A 13,190-nucleotide genomic window follows, 5' to 3' on the forward strand; every position below is an offset into this window, starting at 1 on the left:
GGGCAGCCCTTTCCTCTCTGGCAGCCATCAGTCCTGTCTCTTGGCCGGATCCTTCCCCTCCCAGTCTGCCTGCCCTCCCACCCTTTGAACTGCTGCTGGGACCTGGGCCAATTCGAGACAATATCTGGGCAGGGTGCATTGCTTTCCAAGGCCTTTCTTTTGGCCTCAGCTTACTTGACTAGAACTCCATCAGCTTTCTAAAACCTTTTCTGAACCCCTACTTGGAGGGCCCCAAATGCAGCAGTCCGCATCTGTCTGCAGCAAAGAGCACTATGTCAGAGCCTCTGGCCTCATCCAGCACAACCTGCCTCTGAGTTTTCACCCCTTCTCTAAAGTCTTCTTGGTAAAGGAAAATACCAGTGAAGAAGAGGAAGGGCCTCAATGAGATGGATTGACGAGGTGGCTGCAACAATGGCCTCAAACATACTTACTCTGGTGAGGATGACCTAGGCCCAGGCAATGTGTCCTTCTGTTATAAGTGGGGTCACAGCTAACCACAAGTAATCTCCCCCAAAGAAATTGCTAGGTTAGAACTTAATTCAGTGTATCATCGCTATGTACCAGGCACTGTGAGGGACACTGAGGCCAGGGACCTAAACATGGCTCCACTACAATATGGGTGAGCTTCATGCCCTATGACTGGGAGTCTTCAAAGAAACTATGAATGAAAGTGCTTTGGAAATAGTAAGGGCTTTGCAATATATATCATGTATATGAATGACAGTGAGTCAAATAGTGTTGCTACTAAATATAGAAACCTTTATTAAAGCACAATTTCTAAATGTGAGGTATTGTTTCTTGACATATCCTTCATCTAGGTCTATAAACTGCTGAAGGTGATGTTTCCATCTCTAATCATGTGCCCCATCAGAGCCTTTGGGCTGCTCACTGCAAGGTCAGCAGTTTGAATTCGCCAGCCACTCCAAGGAAGAAAGATGAGGCTTTCTGCTCTCTTAAAGATTTATAGCTTCAGGAACCCACTAGATCGTTCCGTCCTATATGGTGGTGATGAGTTAGAATCAACTTAATTGAAGCAGGTTAACCTTTTCCCAAAGAATTCTAGCCTCAACACAAAGCATGTCAACACAGCAGTTTGTGTATCCTTGAAGGCCTCGTTGTGTTTCTTTGAAATGTTGTTTGGATTTGGGGAACAAAAAGAAGCCTGAAGGAGCAAGATCAGGGCTGTAATGTGGATCGGATAAGATTTTCCAACAAAATTATTGTAGGACAGCCCATGCGATCCTCAAGAATGAACAGGTGAATTGTGATATTTTTTAAAAGTATTTTCATTTCTGCAAGGTAAATTTCCTGACCCTTTTAATCTCAAGAAAACTTCTAAGATCCTAGGATCATCCTGGGGCTGTGGAGGCCATCCGTTAAGATGACCCAATCTGGATCCCCCAAACCAGTCATCATCTTCATAGCTGACCTCTCTGCTTTGCATTGACATGACCCAGCACTCCCCTCAAAAGACCTTGCTCTCTGGACCATATTGGTGAATCCCATACCCATCCTTAGTTATGCATCATTCTATAGTTCCATAAAATCATCTCCACTCACTTTGATCTGGCTTAAAAGACTACTGGAGAGACTGGCTCTTTGAGCCAGCGGATCTTCTCGCAGTGCCTTGGCACCCCATTGAGCTGAAAGCTTGCTGAGGCCAAGATGTGCAGTTAAAATTAAAAAATGGCAAACCAAACTGTATGAGATCCCAACTTCAGTAGCTATCTCATCCAAGGTAATTCTATGGCCTTCTCCCACAGCTTCCGAACTCCAGCCACAGTTTCTTCCCTCTTAACGTTCTTTCAAATTTCCCAACTTTCCTGAAAATGCTTGATCCATCTAAAAACTGTTGTTTTATTGGGGACACATTCCTGAAAACTTGTTGCAAAGCTTCAAAGACAGAAAGGCGCTCACTTGAGTCTTGTTAAAAATTTGATGAGTCCTTACTTCAAAATCATTTTCTCCGTGGCAAAAAGGTACCCCTTTTTTGAAAGTACCAGAATGAAGCTAAGACAAGTGGATCTCTCAGAGAACATGTCTGCAGCCATCCACTGACTGACCACAGAAAGATATTTAAAAATATTTTGGCATAATCTGATACAAGATAAAAATAGAACCCTAGTAGCAATTCGGGGTGGGGTGGGGCTTCACAAAATTCATGGAAAAATAGAATTTAAAGACAATGAATTTTTCCACAACATTAAAAAAAATTCCCCATTGTAAATTTTTGCTTACCCTCATACACACGCATAATATACACACATATGTATGTTATATACATATATAAACCAAAACCTACCTCACTGCCATCGAGTCAATTCTGACTCATAGTGACCCTGAGGGCCAGGGCAGCACTGGCCCTGTGGGTTTCTGAGACTAACTCTTTACAGGAGTAGAAAACCCTGTCTTTCTCCCATAGAGCGGCCGGTGCTTTTGAACTGCTGACTTTGCCGTTAACAGCCCAACACATAACCACTAACATACACACACACACACACATACATATACACAAACTTTTTGTTAACAATACATTCTTAAAATCTCCTTTTGCTCTTGTTAAGAGTTAAATGTCTAGAATTACAAGCTTTACCCTTAACAGAACTGAGGCAAAGATGGTCCCTGTCCATCCTCATTAATCTAGAAACGATAGGGTGCGGGCACTCGTCCTTGTGTTTCTGGACACTATACCAGTTGAGTCTGTGTCTGGCCTTGGGTGAATCAATGTTTGGGTCATAGGCCTGGTTCAAATCCTGTTTTTTTTTTTTCCTACCAACTCTATGAGCAAACATCTTTGCATGAACCTCAGTATCTATCTCATCCTAGGATATAAGTTCCCAAACCGATTTGACCTACCCTTTTAAGAAAAATAATTACTCAGCGCCCCACCTCCACCACCCCCCCCCCCCGTTATCTTCAGACCTATTGACTTTGAGTTTGGTTTACTAACCCCACCGCCACCAATCTTCCCACCTCCTCCTCCACAATGAAAACCTTTTGTACTATAGCCTATAGTCCAGGATAAAGTGTAGGCACCTGCTTTTACAACCCCCTGAATCATTCCAGCACACACCCCCTCCAAGGGGCGGTATCAGCCACTTTGGGAAACACTGGTCTCTTAGGTAATCAAAATATGGTAATACCTACCAAAATTTTTTTGGATAAAAATAATACCTACCTCTGCAAAACCATAGACCCACTAACCAAAAGGTGGCAGTTTGAGCCCATCCAGCAGCTCCACAAAAGAAAACTAGGTGATCTGTTTCTATAAAGAACACAACCAAGAACCAGATAGAGCAAGCCCATACTGTTGTTGCACATAGGGTTACCAGGAATTAGGATCGATTCAATAGCACTGTGTTTAGTTGGGGTTTCAAAGGCTCTAGAGAAGACTATATAAGATACCATTAATAAAGCACCCAGTACATGGTAGGTTCTCAGAAAATGAACTGCTTCTTGTGAATACAGATTCATCTATCCTGGACGCCAAGCTAGTTCCTTGACATCCCATATTCACTGCCCATCTACTGAAATGAAGAGTCAGTTAGCCATCAAGTGATGTGGCTGGACCAAGCTAAGAAGTTCAGCTAGTTTAGAGTTGGGAGAGGGACAGCAGAGCTGATTACTAAAAATCAGGAGGGGTCATTCGGTACTTTGTTCAAGAATAAACATCCCCTAAAGCATGGGTGGAAAGTTTGGGGAGGGGAAGGAAGAGGAGGAAGCTTTACATGTCCAAGAAATTTCCAGTGTTCTCTGGGTCTCTGCTTAGAAAGCAGTTTTTTCCCTTTTTGTCCCAACACCTTAATGTCTGACTTACTACCAAATGGATTTCCCCTTGCTTTTCTCCCTGATATAAAATTAACCCTCTCGGGTCCAACCCACCTTCCCAAGCAGTCCTTTGAGAGACAGAAGGAAACACACGACACAAAATGAGACCAGCAACCCTGGGTATAACTGGTTAGAAGGCACATCCACTAACTGAATTTGGGCAGGCATGCTAAGCTGTCTGAATCTCAGTCTCCTCATCCATAAAATGGGTCCATGAGAGAATGTGGCAATGGACAGGTAAACATTTATAAGGGTCAGCAAACAACTGGAACTAGTCATAGGCTATTTTTAATTTTCTTTTCTTTTTTTTTCATGTCTATCTATATAAGATAGACAAGATAAACAATCCCGAGGAGAAAACGGGGACGATGGTTCTGGGGACACAGAGGAGAGGAGGAGGTGGGGGAAAGAAGCGGGGAGCCAACAAACCCAGGGACAAGGGAACAAGAGATCTAAAATCAACGGCCAGGAGGGCATAGAATGGCTGGTGGGGTTTGATCGAGTGCAATGTAGCCGAGAGGAAGTACGGAGAGCCAAATGAAGGTTGAACATGATAGTGGAACAGGAGGAAAGTAAAAGGAAATAGAGGAAAGAACTGGAGGCAAAAGACATCTATAGAGGTATAAACATAGGCCTGTATATGTAAACATATTAATATATAGTGGTAGGGATATAAGTCTATGTACAAATATTTATAGGTTAAGTATTAAGGTAGTGGATGGACACCGGGCCTCTACTCAAGTCCTCCCTCAATGCAAGAACACTCTGTTCTAATAACCAGGCATTCTGTGATGCACACCTTCCCAACATGATAACTGAAGGCAAAATGGGTGCATAAGCAAAGTGGTGAAGAAAGCTGATGGTGCCTGGCTACTAGAAGATACAGTTTCTGGGGTCTTAAAGGCTTGAAGTTAAATAAGCGACTATCTAGCAGGGAAGCAACAAAGCCCACATGGAAGAAGCACACCAACCCGTGTGATCATGAGGTGTCAATGGGATCAGGTTTCAGGCATCAGAAGGCCCCAAACAAATAATCATTTTGATTTGAACAAAGGGAATTGGAATGGAGACCCAAAGCCCATCTGCGGACAATTGGACATCCTCACAGAAGGGTCACATGGAAGGGACAGCCAGCCAGGTGCAGTATAGCACTGAGGAAACACACAACATTCCTCTAGTTCTTTAATGCTTCCTCCCTATCATGACCCCCAATTCTATCTCACAAATCTGGATAGACCAGAGCATGTACACTGGTACAGATAAGAGCTCTCAACACACAGAATCCTGGACAGATAAACCCCTCAGGACCAATAATGAGAGTACCAATACCATGAGGATAGGGGGAAGGTAGGGGGGGGAAAGGGAACTGATTGCAATGATTGACATACAACCCCCTCACCCCCTATGGGGATGAACAACAAAAATATTGGGTAAAAGGAGATAGCAGGAGGTGTAAAACATGGAAATAAAAATAATTTGCAAATTATCAAGGGTTCACGAGGGTGGGAGGGGAAAAAGAGCAGCCAGTACCAAGGTCTCAAGAAAATGTTTTAGAAATGATGATGGCAACATATATACAAATGTGCTTGATACAACTGATGCATGGATCATTATAAGAGCTGTAAGAGCCCCCAGTAAAACAATTTATTAAAAAGAGAGAGAATTGGCAATGGCAAACAGTTAGGACTTGATGGTTAGGACATGGAGTCCTTCTGAGCTGTACTGTAGTCCCTTTAGGAAGCCTCCGAAATGCCCCACCCCTGTAAGGACTCAAAGGAACTCTGGTGGTGCTATGGGATATGCATTAGACTGCTAACCACAAGGTCAGTGGTTCAACCTCACCAGCCACTCTGTGGGAGAAAGATGAGGCTGTGTGGTCCTATAAAAGTTTACAGTCTCAGAAACCTGATATGAGGTGACTATAAATTGGAATCAACTCAATAGCAGTGTATTTGATTTTTGCTTTGTTTTGTGCTTTTGCTTTTAAGGACTCATAGGGACTTTGGTGGTGCTAACTTTAGGCACTCAGCCACTAACCAAAAGGCCAGCATTTCCACTGGAGCCACTGGCTCTGGGAGAGAAGAGGTCTGCTCCTATAAATAGTATTGCCTCGGAAACCCTATAGGGCAGTCCTGCTCTGTCATAAACAGTCACTAAGAGTTGGAATCACCTGGACAGACAGCACACAACAACATGAGGACTCGTGCCTCAGATGCAGATGTTCCCCACACAGTGCACCTCACTTGCCTGAGAAGAACCTTATCAGGATCCCTCAAACTCACTTGGCACCAAGTACTCCTCCCCTGGAATACAACATCTCACAGCTCTTAAAAAGAACTAGTTCTCACAACATTTTCCATCCTTGTCCCCTTTGATCCCAGTGGTGAGGAAGGTGGATATCAATGCCTTTCCCACTTTATAGCTGAGTGGAGGCATAGTGCTGGCCAGCAGTTCGAAACCACCCTGTGCTCCAGGGGAGAAAGATGAAGTTCCCCATTCCCATAAAGTCACAGTCTCGAAAAACCCCCCTGCCCTCTCGGGTTGTCATGAGTCAGAACTGACTAAATGGCAGTGAGTTTGGGTTGGTTTTGCAGATGAGAAGGAGCTCTGGTGGTGGAAGGGGTCGAACTCCGAGTTCAGCCGTTTGAACCCAAGAACAGCTCTGAGGAATAAAGAGACTTTCTGCTCCTATAAAGATTGACAGTCTCACAGTAATTCAACTCTGTTCTATAGGGAGACTAAGAGTTGAAATACCCTCGATGGCAATGCGTTCAGGATTCTGAGTTTTAGAAACGGGACAGCAGAAGCAGCCTTGGTATAGTAGAGGGTTTGGTTACTCCTTGGTAGGCTCAAACTGACGAGCTGCTCCTTGGGAGAAGGGTGATGCTTCCTACCCCTGTAAAGATCTACCGTCTTGGAAACCCATGGGGGCAGTTCTAGCTGCTCTATAGGGTCGCTATGAGTTGGCAGGGAGTTTAAGATGAGACAGCTGAGGCAGAATGATTCTGAATCCCCTGTGCTCTTCTAGCATCACCTTAGTCTCAAGCTGTAATGTAGGCTACAGCTCAGTGAGGAGGACCAGGGAGATGTTTTATGCGTCTATGTCCTCGGGATAGTTTTGCTGCATATAAGTAAACGTTAGAAATGCAGTGTCTTGAGGTGGTGTGAGGCTGTAGCAACTGGGAGCTCTGGGTCTGGGCCACAATTCGGCTACTGGCCTCTCAGATTCCCCTGGGCAAGTTTCTGAGGTTCTCTGGACCCCCACCCACTTCCATAAACGGGGGGTAAAATTGATAGTTAGGAAAGTAGGTAGAGGCTGAGTTTAGATAAAGACATCTGCAATTCTCATCACCATTACTTTGGCTTTGAAAATCCGACAGCCTCCACCTCCCCCAACATTTCTTTTTTTAATTAAAGACAAAACAAGACAATTTTATAGTTCTGCCAACCCTTCAAAAATCAGAACATAGCACTGCATTTTTTTTTTCTTTTCTTTTTTTAAATTTTGGCAAAGGAAGATTCGGTTCCTGGAAAAGCTTACAAAATGATTCCTGACACTGGGAGGATATCGTGAAAAAAGGAAGACCTACATACATAGATCAGGAAAGTGGATGGAAAGCAAGAAGCCGGGAATGAACGCAAGAAAGAAAAGAAAGCACTTTGGCGGGGAGGGGCGGGGAGGGGGCCTAGTGGTGGAGTCTTTAAGGGGCCCAATTGCGCGGAGCGTTATCAAGTTCTCAGCATCTGCAATTCACAAGGCGCTCTCTGGGCTGGGCGGCGCAGGCTCCACCCCTTTCTCAAGTGTCGGACGCTCATTGGCGGGGGCGCCAGTCGCCGGCCGGTGACTGCCCGAGGAAAGGTTGCCTGGGACACGCATCCCTGTGTGAACGCATGACGTCCCACCCTGGCGCCAGGCTGTCTGGGGCTGAGTCTTAGATCAACACAGCTGTGGGACCGGGACCCACAGCTGGGCAAAGGAGCGGATTCCTCAACAAAAAATAGGATTGTGAGAAAAGTTCTGAAACAAAAACAGCGCAGACAAAAGCCTTAATGACATCCTTTCATAAAAATAAAAAATGCAAGGGGGGGGGGAGCTGGTAAAAGGAGCAGAACTGGGAACAGAAAGTTCAGAGGCGTTTGGAATAAGAGGCTGAGGCCCCCGCCACCGCTAAGCAAGTTGCAGAAGGCCTGAGCTAGCTTGTCCTGTCCGCTGTCGGGAAAAGAACCTCTTGGTTTGAAACGAATCAGTGTTGCCAACCGGAACCTGCTTTCACAGATTCAGAATTTTGGATGGGAAAGGCTCTTGAGATGTCATTTGTTCTCTACTCCTTTTAAACACCCCCCCACACACAAATTTCACAGAAAAAAACGACACCCAGGAAATGTGTCCCAAGGCCACACTGCAAGTTATTGCCATAGCCAGGCCTGAATTACTGAATCCTAGCAGCTGCTTCCTTCTGCATGTGTCACATGGCTCCTGGGCATTTCACTGTGCAATGAGAAGCCTGGGGGTGCTTTGAAAACCATAAACTGATATACCAGCCTGAGGCATCAGTGATAAAATAGTAATGTTGTTAGTTGCTCTCAGTGTATTCTCTTAGAGAGCTTACCTGACAGAGAACCTACAGTCTAATGAAGGAGATCTCTATCTTTCCCTGTTCCATCCCCACCAGCCTAGGGGTCCAGGATTCAAACTCCTTTCAGTTAAGAGCTGATCACTTAACTACTGTGTCACTAGAGCTCTTTAAAATAGTAACAGAGGAGGGAAAAGGGGAAGGGAGAACTGACCTCATGCTGGGCCTTCAGGTACCAAGGACATTAAGATGCAGAGCTCCTGTTCAGTACCTTGCACGAAAGTTGCATTCAATACTATATTGTTGTTGAATTAATTCAAACCAAACTCATAGCCATCAAGCCATTTCTCACTCACAGGGACCCAGTAAGACAGAAAAGAATTACCCCCTTTGAGTTTCTGAGATGTGCAATCTCTCAGAGCAAAAAGCTGCATCTTTCAGCCTTGGTGCTGCTGGTGGGGTTCGAACTGCTGACCTTGTGGGAGGCAATCCATCATGCTATCCACTACCATACCAAAAAAATATTAAAATCCACTGCCACGGAGCCAATCCTGACCCAACGGCAGCTATGCCACCAAGTAGGCCTAAATTATTACATTTTATAGATGAGAACATCGAAGAATTGGGGTTTGAACATAAACCTGCCAGGCCCCAAAGGCCAGATTTCCCAAGAGCCCCAGGACTTGACTGTTCCACACAAAACATGGACATCTGCATGACAAGAGAAGGGTCTTCCATTTGGTCACTTAGGAGTCTCCACAGCCACCGTTTTCCCTTCCAAATCGCCGGCGTACCCTTCACTGGATTTACAACACACATAAATCGCCTCGATCATTGCAGGTTATTTCCCCCCTTTTACACTAAGGAGGCTTTCCCTGAGAACACAGGAGTGTAGTGTGTGGGGGAAACTTTCACAGCCCTCGAAACTGTGGGATGTTGGAAAGGAACAAGGCTTCTAGGATGGCTCTGACATTACTTATGATGTGACAGTAGTATGTTTCATAAAGGGCTCTTTGGCCCATTGCCACTCCACACCTGCCTATCCAACTTTCATAAAGCCTTAGCTCATTAGCATCATTGCTCCCATTTTACGAACATGGCCACTAAAGCCAGGGTACCTGGGCTTTTTCAAAATTACATGTCAAATTATTGAAACATTGAAGCCGGGACTCTCAACTCCTATTCCAGTGTTCTTTCCAAGACAACTATTCTGAGACTTTCCTAGCTCTGAGCTCTCATTGTCCTGTTAATTAGAGTCAAACACTATCTGAACCCTTTGTTTCCTGTGGTAATCTTGTCTCCCCAAATTGTGAAATCCCTGAAGCAGGAGCCACATTTTATGTGAAGCAACTCCATCAATATTTACCAACTGCCTGATTATGGAAGTAACCATTGGAAGATCCCACTTGGTCAGTTCCAAGATGGAAACCAGCCCCTAGGGCTGCAAATTCCCCCAAACCCTAGGAAGTGACCAGAAGAGCAACAGTGAACCCTGATCAGCACGTACTTGCCCATCCGGATCCCTTCCCTGGGCTCTCAGAGCTGGAGCTATTTCAGCAAGGCTAAGAATAATCAAGCCCAGGTGGCCTGTCCTCCCATAGCAGAAAGGGGCAGACTATAAAGCAATGAAATTACCTAACACGATTGTTTTCTACCCAGAGGTGGTTGAGAGAGAGAGAAAGTGTGTGTCTGTGTTGGGGGTTTGTGGATGGGGGTCTGCAGACCACAGGAGCAGAGGGAAAACTAGAGTCAAAGGATTCATAGTCGGGTATAGAGGCGCCCACAAATGCTTACCTAGAAACCATTCCTCCTGTCTCCCTACATTAAAAACCTGGGCCAAAACTCTAATCAAACACGTTTCCACCGCACGACTGGGCATATATTCGGTTCATCAGCGAGCACAGAGCGCTCTTTTCTCCATGCAAAAAGCTCTTTTCTTCTTCTTGTCCCTCGTTGCTCAAATAAATAGTGTTCTTTGCTGAAAGCCCTTTCCCCTCCTCCTCCTCCTGCAATCTCAGCGCCTAGCCCAAATCTGTTTTCTTCATTGTAACCTCAGCTTCACCGCAATTAATTTTTTTTCCTCTGGTCACAAGATAATTCCTGACGCCAGTGAGTCTGGAGGTCAGAGGAACAGCAAATTGGGGAACAAGGCGGCACTAATTCCTTACAAGTTTCCCTTGAAAAAAGTTTTTGCTTAAAAAAAAAAAGCTTTGCTGTTCAGGGATTTATGACCTCGGTGGAGCCGTGGGTTCGAACTAGTGTTGGGGCTAAGGGTGGACTGGCAGGGAACAGGGGTGCTCCAAGATCTGGGGCGCTGCCAAGAAAAAGCAAATCCTTAACGTTAATGGTTTTAAGTGATTTAAGAAATCTTTGCTAGTGAAGAGGCCCGCCTTCCCCAATGTCAGCGCTTCCTCATTCTTTGAATCCGCGGTATTCGGCGTTAGACCAGGCGGAGGAAGCCTGTTTGCAATTTAACCGGCTTGTGAACGCCCAGGGCTGGCGGAGGCGGGACCGGGGCGGACATTTTTGCATAAAGGGGCGTGCCATCCAGGCGGGCTCTATAAAAGCCAGCGGCTGGGGGCGTGAGCATACTGCGAACAGCTCTAGACGTTTCAGCTGCTTCTCTGTCCTCCTGGCACCTACGTCCTCACCCTCCAGCATGAAGGCGCTGAGCCCGGTGCGTGGCTGCTACGAGGCAGTGTGTTGTCTGTCGGAGCGCAGCCTGGCCATCGCCCGGGGCCGAGGCAAGGGTCCTGCAGCCGAGGAGCCGCTGAGCCTGCTGGACGACATGAACCACTGTTACTCGCGCCTACGGGAACTGGTACCCGGTGTCCCGCGAGGTACTCAGCTTAGCCAGGTGGAAATCCTGCAGCGCGTCATCGACTACATCCTCGATCTGCAGGTGGTCCTTGCCGAACCGGCACCCGGACCCCCAGACGGCCCTCATCTCGCCATCCAGGTGCGCGTGGGTGTGCTCGGTAGTGGGGAGCAGAGGAGGATACCGGCATGCTACAGGGTTCCCAGAAATCCCGTCCGTAACTCCCCCTTCTTGTCCTCTTAGCAGACAGCCGAACTTACTCCAGAACTTGTGATCTCTAACGACAAGAGGAGCTTCTGCCACTGACCTGGCCGTCCCGGTGCCTCCAGGTATGTGTAGCCGCCGCCTCCCGGGGCCCTGGGCTGGTGGTGCGTAAAGGACAAGCCCTGGAGTTTGGCATGTCATTCAAGGGGATTACCGCCCCCTGGTCTAGGGAAACTTGGGCTAGAGGGGGAAACGGCTTGCATATATATATATATACACATATCTCAAATGAAAAGTAAAACCGATTTCCAGCTCATGTACTTTCCAGCACTAAGTGCTAGTTGGGCCTGCCCTTCCCCGCTAGCCAGAGAGCGAGGGGGGAAGTAGCCGAGGGAGACGAAGTAGAACCGCATTTGTCTGGCCTGGTAGAAGAACTGGGGATCGGCCTTCGCCCCCTCCTAGTTGATGTCAATTCCAAGGGGTGGGGGTAAGGCAGCGCAGGGCTCCGCCTGTGGTCCTCTGGCGCCAACTGGGTGGGGACAGCGTGGGGCGAGTTATCAGCTGGAGGTAGAGACAAGTTTCCTCCCTGGCGCCGGCCAGTCTGCGGACTGCCCCCGCTCGGCGCGCTCGGCGGAAACTGACGGCTCCCTCTTCTTCCCGCCCCTCGTGCAGAATGCAGGTGCTGGCGCCCGTTCCGCCTGGGACCCGGGACCCTGGACCCTCTCTGGCCAGAAGCTCGAGGGCGTGATGAGGAGCCCCAACACAGCCCTGCCCATTTGACTCCCCCCAGACGCCTGCGTCAAGGCTGGAGATCTGGCGCCCGGGAGCGAAGGACTGAACTTGGGTGGCCTGAAGAGCCAGGGAGAGCTCTGGGCACCAGCTGAGCAACGGCACTCTGTCCCCACCCCAAGTTTAAAGACTGTCTTTTCAGAGTATGGAGGGGGGGTGCCCTCCAAACTCTGCCAAGGCTGCGGTAGGGCTGGTCTTTTTGGAAAAAGGCTCTGCCGCCCCACTTATGAGCTCTATAATAGAGTATGCAGCTTTTGTACCATTTTTACAGGAAGGTGGCTTCCTGTAACCATGTGATGTATATTAAACTTTTTATAAAAGTTAACATTTTGCATAATAAACCATTTTTAAACACTCCTGTCTGCTATCTGACTGGGTGCTTCCCCCCTCCCCCATCCCTTAAGTATGAATGTCCCTGGTCTTAGGAAAAGGACAGAGATGGGAGAGTCCAGCTTGCAGCAGGGGAGGGGCCAGAGGAGTGTGCTGTAATTCTTGCAAGCCTGGGTGCTGAGAAGACCCGTCCCTGCAGCTCACAGTTGAGGGGGACCTCTGGCACAAAGCCCACCCAAAAAGATGGGCCCAGGCTGTAGGACACTTGTTATGTCCCAGGAGAGCTGCTGGACTCCTGGCTGGGCTTGATTTATTCATTATTCAGGATGACTTGCCAGCAGGTGGAGGTAAAATCATGGAGGCCCAGGTTTGCTTACCAGGTGCCCACGCATGAGTGGTAGTTGCTAGACCCATGTCAGATGAATAAACTGATCAGTGGGCCTGCTATTTCCTTTCTGGTGTGACTTCCTTGTGGACTGCCAACATTGGAGAAAGGAGTACCTGCCTGATTCCCTGGCCTTTGGCTGGTGAGGATTCAGGTACACTATCTCTGGGTAGGCAGCTGTAGATGCTATCCTTGGGCTGAGATTTGAGAGAGAGATGCCTGCAGGCCTCATTCCTTCCAGTAATTTTCATCTGGAATATAA

General features: G+C 47.3%; 1 protein-coding gene across 3 annotated transcripts; it reads left to right on the forward strand.

The window, feature by feature from the left end:
• The first annotated feature begins 11,012 nt into the window (after positions 1–11,012).
• Positions 11,013–12,567, forward strand: ID3 (inhibitor of DNA binding 3, HLH protein). Of its 3 annotated transcripts, none has more exons than XM_045299080.1 (3): positions 11,013–11,361; positions 11,464–11,549; positions 12,097–12,567. In XM_045299080.1, the coding sequence occupies exons 1-2, from the start codon at positions 11,062–11,064 to the stop codon at positions 11,524–11,526; spliced, it is 363 nt and encodes a 120-aa protein (XP_045155015.1). In that variant the 5' UTR covers positions 11,013–11,061; the 3' UTR covers positions 11,527–11,549; positions 12,097–12,567. The 3 variants fall into 3 exon arrangements, with proteins under 3 accessions (XP_045155015.1, XP_045155016.1, XP_004705170.1); XM_045299081.1 differs by having other exon boundaries at positions 11,464–11,547; positions 12,094–12,567; XM_004705113.2 differs by having other exon boundaries at positions 11,467–11,549.
• The last annotated feature ends 623 nt before the right edge of the window (positions 12,568–13,190 follow it).

Source organism: Echinops telfairi, unplaced genomic scaffold, assembly GCF_000313985.2.
Source record: "Echinops telfairi isolate 266 unplaced genomic scaffold, ASM31398v2 ScPeMD7_7457;HRSCAF=8495, whole genome shotgun sequence".
NCBI lineage: Eukaryota > Metazoa > Chordata > Mammalia > Afrosoricida > Tenrecidae > Echinops > Echinops telfairi.